At 39.8% G+C, this 16,699-nt stretch overlaps 1 protein-coding gene and 1 pseudogene across 2 annotated transcripts in view; one reads left to right on the forward strand and one right to left on the reverse strand.

Annotated features, from left to right (window-relative positions):
* Positions 1 to 16,699, reverse strand: part of LOC116267505 (protein FORGETTER 1) — a 73,743-nt gene that overhangs the window by 35,581 nt on the left and 21,463 nt on the right. For both annotated transcript variants that reach the window (XM_031649255.2, XM_031649257.2), the window contains 10 exons: positions 15,616 to 15,744; positions 15,372 to 15,515; positions 15,160 to 15,259; positions 14,951 to 15,082; positions 12,588 to 12,658; positions 12,332 to 12,504; positions 12,161 to 12,254; positions 10,300 to 10,397; positions 10,068 to 10,203; positions 9,817 to 9,923 (listed from right to left, as the gene is read on the reverse strand). In XM_031649255.2, the coding sequence (XP_031505115.1) occupies positions 9,817 to 9,923; positions 10,068 to 10,203; positions 10,300 to 10,397; positions 12,161 to 12,254; positions 12,332 to 12,504; positions 12,588 to 12,658; positions 14,951 to 15,082; positions 15,160 to 15,259; positions 15,372 to 15,515; positions 15,616 to 15,744 (1,184 nt within the window). The remainder of the gene's footprint in view (positions 1 to 9,816; positions 9,924 to 10,067; positions 10,204 to 10,299; positions 10,398 to 12,160; positions 12,255 to 12,331; positions 12,505 to 12,587; positions 12,659 to 14,950; positions 15,083 to 15,159; positions 15,260 to 15,371; positions 15,516 to 15,615; positions 15,745 to 16,699) is intronic.
* Positions 3,512 to 4,325, forward strand: LOC116267508 (actin-depolymerizing factor 2-like; annotated as a pseudogene).

Genomic DNA, 16,699 nt, shown 5'->3' on the forward strand with positions numbered 1-16,699 from the left:
GGTAAGATAGATGAGCTTACCCACCAACCTTTGATACCGACCTTTGCCTTCCTCATCCAAGATGTTGCCAGTCTTGATGCTTATCTTAGTACCAGACTCCATTGGGGTTAGAAAGGGCCTACATCCAAGTTTACCTGTCTCCTTTAAAAGATCCAGGGTGTACTTCCTTTGGCTCATAACAAGCTCTGTCTCTGATCGAGCAATCTCTATCCCCAGAAAGTACCTTAGTTTACCCAAATCTTTCAGATCAAATTCAGCAGCTAACCTCTCCTTCATCTTCTTTTTCTCTTCTTCATCATCACCTGTGACAATCATATCATCAACATATACAAGAAGGAGACTCACCAAACCATTTCGCTGCTTAATGAATAGGGTGTGATCACCATTTCCCTGTTTGTACCCATTAGTCTTCATCACTATCCTCAGTCTTTCAAACCAAGCTCTAGGAGACTGCTTTAGTCCATACAAGGCTTTCTTGAGATGACAACATCTTCCGCTTTGGGCATATCCAGGGGGCATGCTCATATATACCTCTTCTTCTAGACGGCCGTTCAAGAATGCGTTCTTGACATCAAGCTGGTCCATGCTCCACTTCTTTTGCACAGCAAGTGCTAAGATGACTCTCACGGTTTTCAGTTTGGCAACAGGGGCAAAAGTTTCAAGATAATCAATACCATAGTTCTGACTGAATCCTTTTGCAACAAGGCGAGCCTTATACCTTTCCACAGTACCATCAGGTTTGTACTTCACACTAAACACCCACTTGGAACCAACTAAATGAGTGTCCTTGGGGATATCAACAACTTCCCACGTGTTGTTCTTTGCCAAGGCATTCATCTCCTCTGTCATGGCCTGTAGCCATTTAGCATCCTCTCTGGCATCTTCCACACACCTGGGAATCACAGACTTAGACAAGGATGTAATAAAGCATTTGTAATTCTTACTAAGTTTCGTAAGAGACAAATCTCTGAATAGGGTGAGAAGTACATGACCTGGTTCCCTTGCGCAGGGCTATGGGAAGCTCTTCATCCACTGGACTTGGGTCATCCGGGGAACTCATAGGATTGGGATTGGTTACATCAACACCTTCAACCACATCTGTCTTCTTCCTGACGTACACCTGGCCGAACAGATGATCACGGGCTATGGGCTGATCATCCACAGAGCTCCCTTGCACAGGGCTGTCGCTATCACTTCTGACTGTCTCTGACACACTGTGGCTGACCTTGTACTCTAAAAAATCCACAAACTGAACCAGCTGGTCTGAGGAATACTCTTCCACCCTTTTCTCTATATACTCCCCCTGAAGAGGATTCACAAGAAAATACGCCTCATGTTCATGAAAGGTAACATCCGGAGAGACATAAATTTTGGAGGTAGTAGGGTCAAGACACTTATAGCCCTTCTGAGTTGGAGAATACCCCAAGAAAACAGCTTTGACGGACCGAGGATCAAGTTTCTTAAGGGTTGGACTATGGTCATGAACATAGAAAGTACACCCAAACACACGAGGAGTAAGAGGCCAAGGGTTATGAGTGGGCCTAAGAACAGAGTAGGGAGAACGACCATTCAACACACGAGTAGGCATACGGTTAATCAGATGGGCACTAGTGAGAAGAGCATCACCCCAGTAGCGCTTAGGAACATGCCTATGAAACATAATGGCACGGGTGACTTCTAATAAGTGGCGATTTTTCCGTTCGGCCACGCCATTTTGAGGAGGTGTGTAACTACAGGATGTCTCATGAATAATACCCTTGCTCCTCAAGAAATCATCGATAGACTGGGAGACATACTCCCGAGCATTGTCGGTGCGGAAAGCTTGAACAGAGGTCTGAAATTGAGTCTCAACAAATGCAACAAAATTTTTGACAATGATGGGAACTTCACTACGTTCTTTCAACAGGTACACAAACGTACAACGGGAGTAGTCATCAATAAGGGTCATAAAATAATGAAAACCACGACAAGTGGATACTCCCGAAGGACCCCAAACATCAGAGTGAACCAAAGCAAACGGACGAGTGGTTTTATTAAGGGGGCGTTTGATGCCCTGGAATTATACTGTTCACTGAGAAAAAAAATTCAAAAATTTAAAATTTTTCCGAATCATCAAACGCAGATTTTTTTTTGAGACCGTTGAGGCTGGAATCGGCAAGATTTTTCCGGAAAAATGTTTCCGCCCGGAGGGGTGGAAACATTTTTCCAGAATTAATTTTTTGCCCGTTAGGGCTCTTCGCGTTGGGTTCCCGTCGTCTTCTCATCTTCTTTCTCGCCGCTGCCTCACGCTGCCTCGTCTTCCTTTCTCATCTTCATCGTCCGCTGCTGCCTCAACAGGGAAGGAAGCCTCTTCGCCTCTGTATCAGTCAATGGCTCTCTTTGACCGCTCCCTCTTCTCATTCTTAAAGTGAATCACCCCACCAGCCCTCTTCCTCCCTCTTTCTGCCTCTTTTTCTCTCTCTCTCAATTTTCTGAAGAAAAGCAACTGGACAAGGGAAAAGGATCAGAAAACCTCTTCCATATTTCGATTCCCACATCGTTCCAAACCCTAGATTGCAGATCTCTCTCTCTCTCTCTCTCTGGTTTCTTCCACCAGTATCACCACTGTTACCTAAAGAAGGGGTTTTGAGCAGCACCCACCTCGTTCGCAGATGGGTCATCCCATAACGTATTGGCAGTGGGTCTGTTCCCCCTCGCTTTTGCTCTCTCTTCCTCGATCATGGCTACTCAAGGCCAAGTTATCATCCGCAAAGGTTCTGCCCTTATTCCTTTCATTTGTTCCTTTTCCTTTATTTGTGGTATTTGGGTAGTTTGTTCTTAGGTGTCAAGATGCCATTGATGACTCTAGGGAGCCAAAGGAAGAAGAAAACCCTATTTGCAAATGCTCGTTCATTAATGCTTCCATTTCTTTTGTCTTTTCGTTTTTCATTCCTTCGTTTTTGGGCATCTTTGAATTGCTTGAGGTGTTCCCTGAATTGTTAATTTCCGCCGCTTGGAAGATTTTTCTTTCTTGTAAATTGAAGAAAGAAAAATCTTCACCCTGTTGAATATGAGACTGGATTGTACTCTGTTGGTTATCAATTCTTTTCGTTCGTTGGGCTTTTCTTTCTTCCTGTTTTAGTATGTGGATTGTGTAGAACGTGCTAAACCATGGTTACCTTGATGAACATGGTCATTGTTGTTGCAATTTTTGTTAAGCTGATGTTGCTTGGGAACCGAACAAACCCCTGGTGATTGAAGATGTTGAAGTTGCTCCACTGCAAGCTGGATAGGTATACCTTTCGGAAACAATACCTGAACCGTGAAGTCGTGATCCCTTAGCATGTATACCTCACATGGGTTTGAAGTTTGAGCATAGTCGCCCTGTTTTTACCATTTACAATCATTCGAGTTTTTATTTGTTTTTTGAGAATGTCTATGAAAACTTGTTCTTGATTATACTGATTCACTACACTAGTTCTTCATAAGCTAACAGAATGATTCTCAATGTTGAACAATTTTCTTTTTGGTGATGTAGGACAATGCTGCATCAGGCATGGCAGTCAATGATGACTGCAAACTGAAATTCTTAGAGTTGAAGGCAAAACAGACTTATCGCTTCGTAGTTTTCAAGATTGAGGAGAAGCTCAAGCATGTCATTGTTGAGAAACTTGAGGAGCCAAACCAAAGCTATGAGGATTTCACTGCAAGCCTGCGAACAGATGTGTGCCGATATGTTGTTCATGATTTAGCAAGATGTTGTATGCTAGTTCGAAGGACAGGTTCAAGAGAGAACTTGATGGAATCCAGGTTAAACTGCAAGCAACTGACCCTACTGAAATGGGCCTTGATGTTATTAGAGGTCGTGCCAATTAGACTTTGTTGCAGTTGTATGTATGAGATCAATGCTTGAATTTGTGTATCTACTGTAAACCCATAGAATTTTATTTTTCTGTGTTTTTTGTCTGTATACAAGTGTCTGGTACTGTTGCTAAATGCTAAGCTTTTAACTTGATTTTTTTTGTTCTAGAATGACGTGGATCCTGTAATTGATTTTTTTGTTCTAGAATGACGTGGATCTCGTAATGAGTTAGCTGACTAATGGCTATGTAGTTTGCTTATTGTCAATATTAATTTGTTGTTGAATTGAGAGAATTTGTCATCATGTGAACATAATGAAAAGGTAGCTTCCCATTTCTTGAGTTTAGTTAGTTGTTACATAATTGTAATTGTTGTTCTTTGTGCAATTTCACAACTAAAAATTTGGAAATATATTTCTATACCATCAAACTCAGAAATATAGAATTGGAAATATATTTCTGAGTCATCACACACACCCCAAAATTGGAATCGGAAAGATTTTTTCCATTCCATTTTTCCATTTCCTATATTTCCAGAAATATATTTCCAGAAATATATTTCTAGGCCATCAAACGGCCCCTAAGAGAAATAGGGTACGAAGCCCTGACATGTTTAGCCAACTGGCAAACTTCACAAGAGAACGAATCAACCGAAACAGAAGTAAAAAGCCTTGGAAACAACTTCTTGATCAACTGGAAAGGGAGATGCCCAAGACGCTCGTGCCAACGCATAATGGTAGATCTGTCTTCTAGGCCTGACAATTGTCCACTAGTGGCTGAGATCAAGGCAGACGCAACTTGCACGGGCAGTCTGTAGAGTCCATCAATAACCGAACCAATCCCAATCTTCTTCCCCGTCACCAAGTCATGCAGGGAACAATGATCAGCAGAAAAGATTAGATTACAATTGAGTTCTCTGGTAATACTGCTGACAGATAACAAGTTCACAGGAATATTGGGAACATGAAGAGCATTATGAAGATGATATTTATTCAACAAGGACAAACTCCCTTTTCCAGCCACTGAAATAGAAGACCCGTCAGCCATAGACACGCGTTGCTGCCCTGAGGACAATTGGTATTCTTGAAACAGCTTAGGATTCCCTGTCATATGATGCGTAGCCCCACTGTCAACAATCCAATCACCAAGTAAGGGATTACCTTGATCGCTTGTGGCTACAAGAGCTTGAGCTAATTTAGCTCCTTCGGACGTGGAAGTTTTCTCTTGCGTAGTAGACAGCCGACTGATATAAGCTTGTAATTCCTTGATTTGATCTGAGGAAAGTTTTGATTTTTCAACAGTTGAGGAACTACCCTGACTAGAGTCAAGAACAGAAGAACCCCGCCGACTAGAAGGAGGGCGACCACGAACAAGTCTCTTCTCAGGATGAATATCCCAACAAAAATCCACAGAATGCCCCAACTTGTTACAATGACTACAACGTCGAACAGAACGTTGTCCAATCCCAGAGGCACGACTGACAAACGCTGAGGGAGAGCTCCCATGGCTGGAGTCAATATGCATAACTTGACGACGTTGTTCCTCAGATTCCACCCGGGCATACACCTCCTCAATCCCGGGAATCTCGTCACAATTAAGAATTTGGCTCCTAATGGATTCAAATTCATCACGTAAGCCTCCAAGGAAAATAAAAGTCCGGTCCATCCATTCTTTGTCCCAGTACAGGGCATGATCAGAACCACAATGTCAATCATCATTCACATGGTAGTCTAGTTCCTCCCATTTAGTCTTCAGGGGTGCAATGAAAGAAGCTACAGACAAGTCACCCTGTTTAAGAGAGTAGATGCTACGTTTGATTTGATACGCACGCAATACTCTCTTCTTACGGCCATACATCCTCGCAAGCACAGTCCACATGTCGTATGCAGTCGATTTACGCAAGATCAGAGGCTGAATATCTGCAGAAACAGAACTAATGATCCATACTTTCACCTGACTGTCTTCCAATGCCCAAGTCGCCCATCGCGGATCCGTTTTGGAAGGTGCAGGTTTCTCCCCAGTAATATAAGGCAGGCGACCACGACTGGTTATCCCGATTTCTAGGGCCGCAGACCAAGAGAGATAGTTGTCCTTGTTCAGCCGGATGGAGGTGACTTGAACAGGCAAGTTCTCGCTCTTGGTAATGCTGCCCGTATCTAGGGCATCATCGATCTTGGGAGTCATCGCTTCGGCCATCACAATCACCAAAGAGAAGCAATCCCCAGCACCAGAGACGACAGACAAGAGGCAGCGGAGGCGGAAGAGTAACTGGCGGTGATAGCAAGGACGGCTGCGACGGCGACGATGACGCCAGGCGACGGCTCACGCCGGCGATGTAGGAAAGACGACGGCGCTGAAAATAACGCCGGCGGCGGCGCTGGAACAGGCGGCAGCGCTGAAAAAAGAACGCCGGCGGCGGCGCTCGAACTGGCGGCGGCGCTGGAAATGGCGGCAACGGCGGGAGACGAGCAGCGGCAGAAACGATGAAAACGCACGATCACAGAGCAAAACCCACACACGGTGGCTCTGATACCATGTAGAAATATGCAATGGAAGAGAGGAAAAAGAAGAGGCACACGATATACGTGGAAAACCTCAAGAAGAGGTGAAAAACCACGGAGAAGCTCTAACCTAGGGGCCAAACCGCAACCCTAGGAGAGAGAAAATATATTCCACTTAATCAACAACACAACACAAAGTGGGATTATAAAGGGGGAACCCGCCTAGGATACCGAGCCACCCTCGGTTCCCGTGCCCATGGAACCGGGTCCATATCCAGACCCGGTTCCCTTACACAAGATATTCTAACACATCACAAGATGATAAAGAAATTGTGAAAATGTTCAATGTCAATACACATAAAAGAAAGTATTACATCACAAGATGATAAAGAAATTGTGAAAATGTTCAATGTCAATACATATAAAATGAAAGCACTCTCGACTCTCATTCATAATCTTCATCATATTCATTCTCATCCTCATCTCCATCTTCTTCTTCATTTTCATCTTCACGATTTAAAAAAACCTCTTTCCTCCCAACGAGAATCAGCCACCCACGCACAAATCCATGGTTTAATTGATGATTTCATTTTGAAAATCGATGATTTAACGATGGAAATCGATAATTTCTCTCCACGGCGGCACAATCTCTAGGTTAAAAATGAAGAAGGACCGGGTTTTTATAAAAAAAAACTCGAAAAGAGGGGTTTCAGCCCCCATTTTTTGAAATCAGCCCGTATCGTACAATACGGGGCGTGTATCGTATCGTATTTTGTAAAAGATACGTATCGTATCGTACGTATCGATCCTATATCGTACGTATTGTACAACACTGGCCTGAGATGCCCTCTTCTGTTCCACTTCCAATTCTTCCTATTCCACTTGAGTCCATTCTGTTTATATCATCCCCCACTTGTCTCAATTCCTCCATTCTGCGGTTTAAAGACCCTCTTATATTTTCAAGAATGAATTTGTCATCTAATGACCTTGCACCATCTTGCTCTTAGGAGGTGCGTAATTCTAACTTACATGATATGTCTGATATTCCATTGATGCTTCTCATCCTGATGATTTACCTATTGCACTACGTAAAGGAATCAGACAATGCTGAAGTCATCCTCTTTCTAAATTTGTTAGTACATCTCATTTGGAAGATCATATGTGCAAATTTATTGATGATGTCAGCTACTTCAGTTTCAATCTCCCATGAACAAGCTCTTTTGGACTCTAGGTGGTACCAAGCAATGAAGGAGGAGATGTACTCCCTAATATCTCGCCACACTTGAGATATTGTTGAACCTTCATCTGGGGCAGATATTGTTGGCTCGAAATGGGTCTTCACTATCAAGTATAACTCTGACGATATAACCGAACGACACAAGGCACGGTTGGCAGCAAAATGGTACAATACACAAACATATGGTATTGATTTCTTTGAAACTTTCTCCCTGGTGGCATGTTTAGGTACTATACGACTAATTATATCTATTGCAGTTCATCATGGATGGAATATGTACCAATTAGATGTCAAAAATTTCTTTTTGTACGGGGATTTATCTGACGTAGTTTATATCCAGCAACCGCCAGGCTTTGAAAAACAGGGGGAGTGTACCAAGGTATGTTTGTTAAAAAAGGCTATATATGGTTTGAAGCAGAGTCTCAGAGCATGGTTTCAAAAATTGTGTGATGTTGTATCCAAGTTCTGGTTTCATAGATCTCCTTTAGATCATTCATTGTTCATAAAAAGGACCTCACAAGGCATGGTGGTTATGGTGATATATGTGGATGACATCATTTTAACTGGTGACAGCGAGCAAGAAATACAAGACAAAGAAGTATCTCCAACAGCACTTTGTTGTTAAAGACATTGGCCCTCTACGTTACTTATTGGGGATAGAAGTAGCAAGAAGTAAAGAAAATTTAGTTCTTTCCCACAGAAAATATGTTCTTGGTTTGCTACAAGAGACAGGTATGACTGGAACCAAATCGGCATCTATTCCTACGAACTCTCGTGTTCACTTATATGATGATAAATTTGAACCAGTGGATAACAAATCATATAGGTCACTAATTGGAAAGCCACTATCTGTAACCATTACTCGGCTTGATATATCTTTTGTTGTGGGAAAACTGAGCCAGTTTATGGACAAGCCATGAAAAACACATTGGGATGCAGCTATGCTACTACTGAAATTTCTAAAAAGTTCCTCTGGAAAAGGTCTATCATTTAGAAGAAGTTCATCACTCCAGATAGAAGCTTATTCTAATGCAGATTATACAGGTTCTATTGATGACAGAAAGTCCACTATGGGATTCTGTATTTTTGTTGGAGGTAACTTAGTTTCTTGGTGAAAGAGAAAACAAGCTGTCGTGGCTCAGTCCAGTGCAAAGTCAAAATACCGAGCCATGGTTCAAATTGCTACTGGAATCACTTGGGTCAGAGCCATGCTAGAAGGTCTTGGAATTCAAATAAAACTGCCTATAAAAATGCACTGTGATAATAAAGCAACTACTTATATAGCCAATAATCTTGTCTTCCACGAACGGACAAAACATATCGAGGTGGATTGTCACTATATTAGAGACTTACTTCAAGCATAGATTATTTCTACTAAATATGTTTTTGAAGATCAAGCTGCAGATATATTTACTAAAGTTCTTCCTATATCTGATTTCATGAAGTGTTGTAACAAGCTGAGCATGATAGACATCTATGCTCCAGCTTGAGGGGGAGTATTGAGAAAATGTACTAGTTTGAGGTTTTCTATATTTTGGAACTTTATTAGTAGGTAGTTCTTTGAATTTTTAAATACTTATTGGGCTTTTTATGGAAGGGGTTAATCATAACCCTAATTAGTTCTTTTTATTCAATTAGAAGCGTGGGAGCCAGAACTTTCAACGGGCTCCCTTCTCTCTCTCGTGACTTCTCTCTCGTTCTCACTTCTCTACCTTCTCTCAACTATCTCTTTCTTCTACGTCTTCATTCTTACTGATTTGACGTTAAAGCGCAACAAGGTGGATAAAAGTTTTTCTCAAAAATGATAGTATTTTTGTTTGGGCTGTCTAAGTGACAAAGCCTAGGCCTTTAGGCTACCGTCTAGTGCCTAGAAGGGAGCCTAGGTGTCCTTTTAACTGCAGATGATCTGCAATAAAATCCTTTCTTGAGTCTTTTTCTTGTCCCCTAAGCTCACCTTCTTGCATGTGTGCCTTAAGCCATCTGTTTCTCATTTACATGTGTTATTATTCTTCTTTTCAACCACCTTATTAGCTTGTTGTATCATACAACAATCCCTTACCCCAAATGGCGTACAAGCTATAAGTTGTCTAGGGAAAGAGATTATATGGCTATTTTATAAGAAAGGAAAATGACAATGATATGATGAAAGAAAGAAAGAAAGGAAAAAGATATGGATATGCTGTCATAAAAGTCGAGGGGTGGAAAAAACAAAGAGACAATGTGGAAAAAAAAATATTACCTATACTGAGGTGCGGAAGCTTGATTGGACCGATGGGTTCTTCCAAGTTGTTGAATTGCTCGATCAGCACTCCAGGGCAGTTCAAGTGTTAGGTGAACCCTCCGTTTCTGAAATGTAAATTTCCCAACTATTTGGTAATCCTCCAATAATCTATTACTTGAGTGGCATTTTGTCACTAAAATAAAATGCAGATAAACTTTCTACATGAAGCGCAAAGCTGCAAAATAATTGGCCTTAACGTGCACAGGTACCTGATTTAATGCCCTTCTATCGGCCTGCAAAGAAACACCAGCAGATCCAGCTTCAGATATAATGGCTACCAATTTTTTGCCATCCATGAACATTTGTTTCTCATGCATGTTGACCATTTCCATGGCCACTTCCTTCCTGATGAAAGAAATCAGCTATTTTGGTCATGATAACAATAAATTAAAGGAAAGAAAAAGGACAGAGAAAGAACATATGGCACACAATCAAACTCACGTGTTCCGTGCTTGATAAATAACACCTTTTCCTGTTGAAGCTCTAACCAGCATACCACGTCTACCTGTCAGTTCTGCAACATTATCTGGACCCCCCAACTGCACATTTGTACCACCACATACAGTTGTCACTAAGAATATTGTATCACATGACAGCATGAATGACCAATCAATTCTTTTGTAGACTCTGTTTTATTCCTTTTAAGACAGCTGATTTCAAGTCCTTGAAGCTTTCAGCATTTTTGTGATGGCAATTATATTCCAAAATTATAGCAATCTCAAGCTCCAAGGCATTTTGATGCAGTATAGTTTAGATTAGTTTGGATCTTATATTAGGATCCGTTTAGGTTCTAGATTTGATTTATTTGATGTATGTTGGCTTTGGATCTTTTATTTCTAGGATCCAAGATCCAATTCGGATCTTAGGATGAGGGCCCTTAAAAGGGCATATTTTCTTGTGACTAGGGCTAATTGGAATTGTGAGAAATCCTAATTTCCTTTGATTATTGATTTCCCTTGCTTTCCTGCACTTTTCCCCTTTGCTTGCATTCTTTGGTGCCCTTCCCGCAGGGGTTAGAGTGAGGAACTCTAATCAGTGTGACACATTTGGTCCTACAACATAAAATTTAAAGGCAAAGCAACTATCTAATGCAATGTTGTAAAAGGCATATCGTAAAGTATATCAGTCGGACCGACCTGTAACTGCATCGTAATGTATCGTAATTATCATAAACATATCGTAAAACTATTTTTTAATTCATAAAAAATCAGAAACAAAGACAAAATTAAGAAATATCATGAAAAGTGTGTGCTATATAAAAAATTCATTACACACATAATGAATATTCATGATTTATCATTCATAACTCATAATCTGCTGACCACACCTTAAAAAAATAAAACAAATAACTTTACAAAACAATTGAAATGTACTTAAAAGTTAAAACTTTAAATTGAGATATTATATACCTTTTGTAGAAGAAGAAAAACAAAAGAGCTTTTTTCAAAAGACAAATGGGTTTCCCGTGAGCAAATCCCCCTTCAAACCAGTGATCTCTCCATCAAACAGATGATTTATTTCGCAATTTCTCTCCAAAACCAGTAAAAAAGTGTCTCTCCCAGAGCTCTTAGAACTTAGAAATGTTAGAAACGGAGGGGAAGAGGTGGCTTTAACTTTTAAAAAAGAAATCAATCAAAAGGGGCACTGTGCCTCTTTTTTAAGAATTTCACTGTATCATAAGATACAGACAGTACACCTACGATACACATGAAAAATGTATATTGGAGGCATATCATATAGGTTTTGACAACCTATTACGTGTTATACGATACAGATAACACCGATCTAATGAGATCAATCAAAGTTTATGAAGATGAATATTTTAGATCATATAACAGAAAAGTGAAAACATATATCTCATAACTCATAAGTAACTAATATTAACACATTACATAATACAACACAAGAACTATCCTTCAAATTGAAGATCAGAAAAGCATGTTACTATGAGACTATGAGTACAATGTAAACTACAAATTTGTTTTAATAGAATATTTCATCTCGTAGATGCAGAAACAAAAATGGACAGAGAACATAACTACTTCACAAATTGTAACTGATCAAGATGTGCTAACACATCCACCAATTTGAACAAAATTAGCATAGTCTCATGTAAACCATACTTGGTACAGGAGCAAAGTGGGCATAGTATTCCTAATGCATGACTTCAGCAAGCTACGGTAAGAAAAATATAAATTAGAAATTATGGAAATAAGTACATCAAATCTCATAAGTGATAAAACACATGAAAAAGGGATCAAAAGAAATCACCAAGAAACGTGATAGCATTGGTGACATTTACCCGGTCAATTATATCATCCAAAGGATTATTTGGAAGGTTCAGTGAACGTATTATATCCAATATTTTTGATTTGCGCTCCTTGGCAGCTTCATACCTGTCGCAGGCATCCCATTATGTTACTTCTCAAAGTTTGTGTAGCCACTTAATTCCTACAATAATTATAATACACACCTGTTTGAAATTTCAGCCAAGTAAGCCTGACGTTGTTGCATGTAATCATCTGTCTCCTCCTTGCATGAAGGGCATGACCACTTGTCTACTGGCAAGTCCACCAAAGGTGGAACTAGACAACTAGAATGGACTAGTTTGCCACAACAGGAGCAGCAGAGCAACTTTTTCTTTTCCTAAAAAAAGATAGTATGGGGAACCTCAGATTTAAGAGAATCTAGGAAGCATCAGAAGCAGTGCTCACAGAGAGGAGGCAGACCTCTTCAGTCATGCAGATTTCACAGATTTGAAACTCCTCATCAGATTCAGTAGATTCATGTTCAGAGTCGCCTGCATGCATGATCCACAAGGACAACATAAATGCCCAGAACTAGCCAAATTTACCATATTATACGCTACAAAGAGAAAACTCAAACTTCCAAAACTATATTAATTGAATCATATTGATACAGTAGGCATACATGGTACAGCTGATAGATTCTTGAGTCAGTCACCAAAATTTTATAGTTAACCTAGGGCATGATGAACCATCAATCAACAAGTTAACTATTCAAGCATTAGACATATGTCCATTTGTGGCTTTCTGCACGTCCATTTGTGCACAATTTTACAGCAATAAACAGCATGGTGCACGTCCATTTGTGCACAATTTCACAGTTTAGTACCAATATTTTAATGATATATATCAAACTATCACATTCCAAAGACTGCCTGTTCTAGCTTTTAATTTAAAAATATTAGCCTCTTCAGAACATTTACCATTAAAGGCTGTTCAAAAATTATAAAATGATCATGAAATATGTATGTATATATATACTAAGGGAAGCAGACACCTCCCCCCCCCCCCCCCCCCCCCAAAACCAAAACCAAAAAATCAAAAGCCTAATTATTTAAAAAACAATCCTTACATCCTCCTTAAAATTTGCAGAAATTATGACTCCACCCCTCCCAAAAATTTGTAAAAAGTATAAACGTGTGGCCATCAAATTTTTTTTCTGGTTCCCCACTGACACATACATATATACGTAGATATATAGATCCACGAATCCTTAGGTAACGAGAATAGTTTGTGGAAAGGGAAAAAGAAAAAGAGAATCAGGGGGAGAGAAAAAGTAGGTAAGATAAAGAGAAAACTGGGGTAACAAACCAGTCCCTATATATATATATATATGCGCACCAGATGTTGATGCTTCTCCAACTCCTTAAATGCAATTATCAGCTACGAAAAGTGCAATCAACTACTTATACACACATTAGACTTGACTTTAGCTGGAGTTTGGTGTTACCAAATGAGTCACAAACTCATATGATCAATTGTTTAGCGACTTAAGTGTCATAAAAAATTGCTTTTTTTGCTCTGCCACCTATCATTTCTATATTATTATATATTCAGTTATCTATTCACAAGGCTCTGTCCCCACACCACACAAGTTTTTCTGAACTGCATTGCACCTGTCTCAGCACCACCCCATGTGAGATGCACAAACACTGGACATATATATAGAGTAAAAGAGAGAGAATGAGAAACGGAGATAGCACTAAATTATTCTAAATTATGGGAGCTAAAATCAAGATATTACATGTCATCGAAATTGAATGTATATATCTATGTGTGTCTCTGTGTGTGTGTGTGTGTCTGTGTGTGTGCACTCAGGTGTCACAATCATGCTATAACACCCCACAGTTCAAACCTTTTGAACATCTGAGAGCGCAAGTGGCAAAGCAGAAGCTAAAACAAATTTTGACCTGTGTTAAACTGTCAATATGTGGACATGCATTTGCTTGTTCATTTGGTTATACCAATAAGATGATGAGTAATTGAAAGCATTACGTAACACCTATAAGCAGCAAGAGATTAGAAAATGATGGGCACATTATCTTAATTTCTCTGTAAAGCACCTACTTAGGCCATTTGAGAAACAAAAAAGCAATGACTAGCAACCTCTGCAAAGGACATAAAGAAAGTAAAAGCTCATAAGTAATTAAAAGAACTGGCCACCATAGCACAGTATGGTTGTGTAGACCAGGAAATTAAGCAGCATGGAGTGCACTTGTATCACAATACTATGAGCTATGTCACACGGACTCTTCAGAAAGGATGCATTACACACGTCGTGTTGACGCAGGTGTGGATGCGACACAGGTGCGGATGCGACTCAGGTGCGGGTGCAGGTGTGGATGCGGCACCAACTCACACCCGAACCGTACCCTATGTTATTTCCTATAAAAAAAAAAAACTCTTTTTTTCCTTCTCTCTCTCTCCCTCTCTTTATTTACAGTAATGAAAGTAAAAAAGGACAAATTGAGCTAAAAAAACAACCATATATTTATACATATAATATTTATATATATATATATATATATATATACCCTTGCAGCACCCCCGCACCCAATTTTTTTGGGATGCAAACCGGTATCTGCATCCGCACCCGCACCCCACATCCATGTAACATAGACTATAAGATACAACTGACAAAGAAACTGAAAATCATGTCAGGTAATTAACAAAATTTTTTTGATATGCCTTAATATTTTACAAAATGCACATGAAAAGTTCAGACTCAAGATACTGGAAATCAAACACACTAAGGTAAAGGAGGTGCTCAATCCGAAGAAACTCACTAAAGATATCACCATTGCCATCACTGTCACTAGCATGTTGCCATTTGGCAACTTTTCGTACTCTTCCTTTAAACGAGATACCAGGTGATGCTGAGTGCCTCTTGCGCTGAACATCTCTAGCACCTTCTTCACCTGCTTTCAAATAGCATATTACAAAAGTGAAGCGGCCTATGGTAAAGTAGAAAAATAGGATGCCTTTTTTGTCTTACCTGGAAAAACATTTGGTTTTTGAGGCAAAGGGTAATTTTCTTCCACCAGTTTTAGCAACAATTCACGTGGTCCAGAGACAAAATCATCCATCTCAAGCCCCTAATAAGAGACACAGATTAACCAGCTCAACATGAAAACCACAAACATCTAGAAGTGAAGGAGGGAAAAGTTATAATAACAAATAAAAGATAAAAATAATAAAGGATAATACATATTTCGTGACAGCTTCCTCTGTTCGAGCTTCCCCCGTACTCTGTAGTCCAATCACAACACATTTGTCTTCCAACAATGCTTGCTTGGCCAACCGCACAGCAGCAGGCACCTTTGCAGCCATGCATAGATGCCTAAAGAAACGCTAGGGACACAAATAGTTTCATATGATAACCAGATGAGTACCTTGTGTCTCATAGAATGAATCTATGAGATAAGCATTAAGGATGTAAACATGTTGATACCTGATGGCTGGCCCAATAAAGCCGCCACAACAAGCTAGGATTAGGTTTTTCATCAAAAAGATAAGCATTTGCTGTCAGAAGCTCAACACGTAACTCTGCCCAAAATTCTGCAGCTTTTGTGTACATGTCCTGTGGGCCAGAGGAGAATTTTCATTGTGTGATGTGAAAAAACAAAAAACATCAAATTTATTAACAAGCTGTAGATAACAAGAAAACAAAAGAAAACCATGGCCACCAATATCATCAGTGTCAGAAGAACATCACATTTTGTCACCAAAGTAGTTCTCAACAATAATACTGGGAAAATATCATGCTGTTTCCTTTATCTGGAAAAAAAAAACCTCCATTTTGTAGATATATGTGATACTAACAGGACTTCAATTTCAACTATATAAGCTGTTCACTGTTCAGCTGACCAAATCTAAGACCAAGTCTGACACCTAATTCATCCAAGTATGTGTAAATATTGGATTGTATGTCTGTTGAATCTTGGACTCTGTTTTGAAAATTCAGGTGCATGTCCAAGTTTGAATCCAAGTGAAGGATACCCAATTAGGTTAGATTTGTAAAGTGGTTTATTTGAACCTGTCCATACCTCTTATATCCCTAACAACAAGTCAGGCCCATATGGTTAATTGCCCACATTTATTGTAGCCAAAGCAAGTATTATGTGCACTGTCTATTGTCTACTACATACTACATAGGAAACCGAATTTTATCAAATATGACAAAAATCACCCCCACATTTATGTAGAGTTTCTCTAGTTACACACTTCTGAAGACAACATCCAAAAAGCAAAAGAAGTAAGAACATATTTCCTCTCACCTTTACTTGTTTCTGAACAATATAACCCTTAGCACAAAAATAGGAAATGGGATGTATAAAAACAACAGAACACGGTAAACAAAATGAGATACACATGATTATTTTCACTACCATGGTAGCTGTTAGTTGATACCACTTCAGCACACTGCCAAGTTCTACATTAAAGGGACTGCTGCACCCACATCAGGTGATGGTGCAGGTGTAGGTGTGGTTTTGACTCGCCAACTTGAATCAACAACCACGTAAAAGCAGTCAACT

The sequence above is a fragment of the Nymphaea colorata genome, chromosome 14 (genome assembly GCF_008831285.2).
Source record: "Nymphaea colorata isolate Beijing-Zhang1983 chromosome 14, ASM883128v2, whole genome shotgun sequence".
NCBI classification, from domain to species: domain Eukaryota; kingdom Viridiplantae; phylum Streptophyta; class Magnoliopsida; order Nymphaeales; family Nymphaeaceae; genus Nymphaea; species Nymphaea colorata.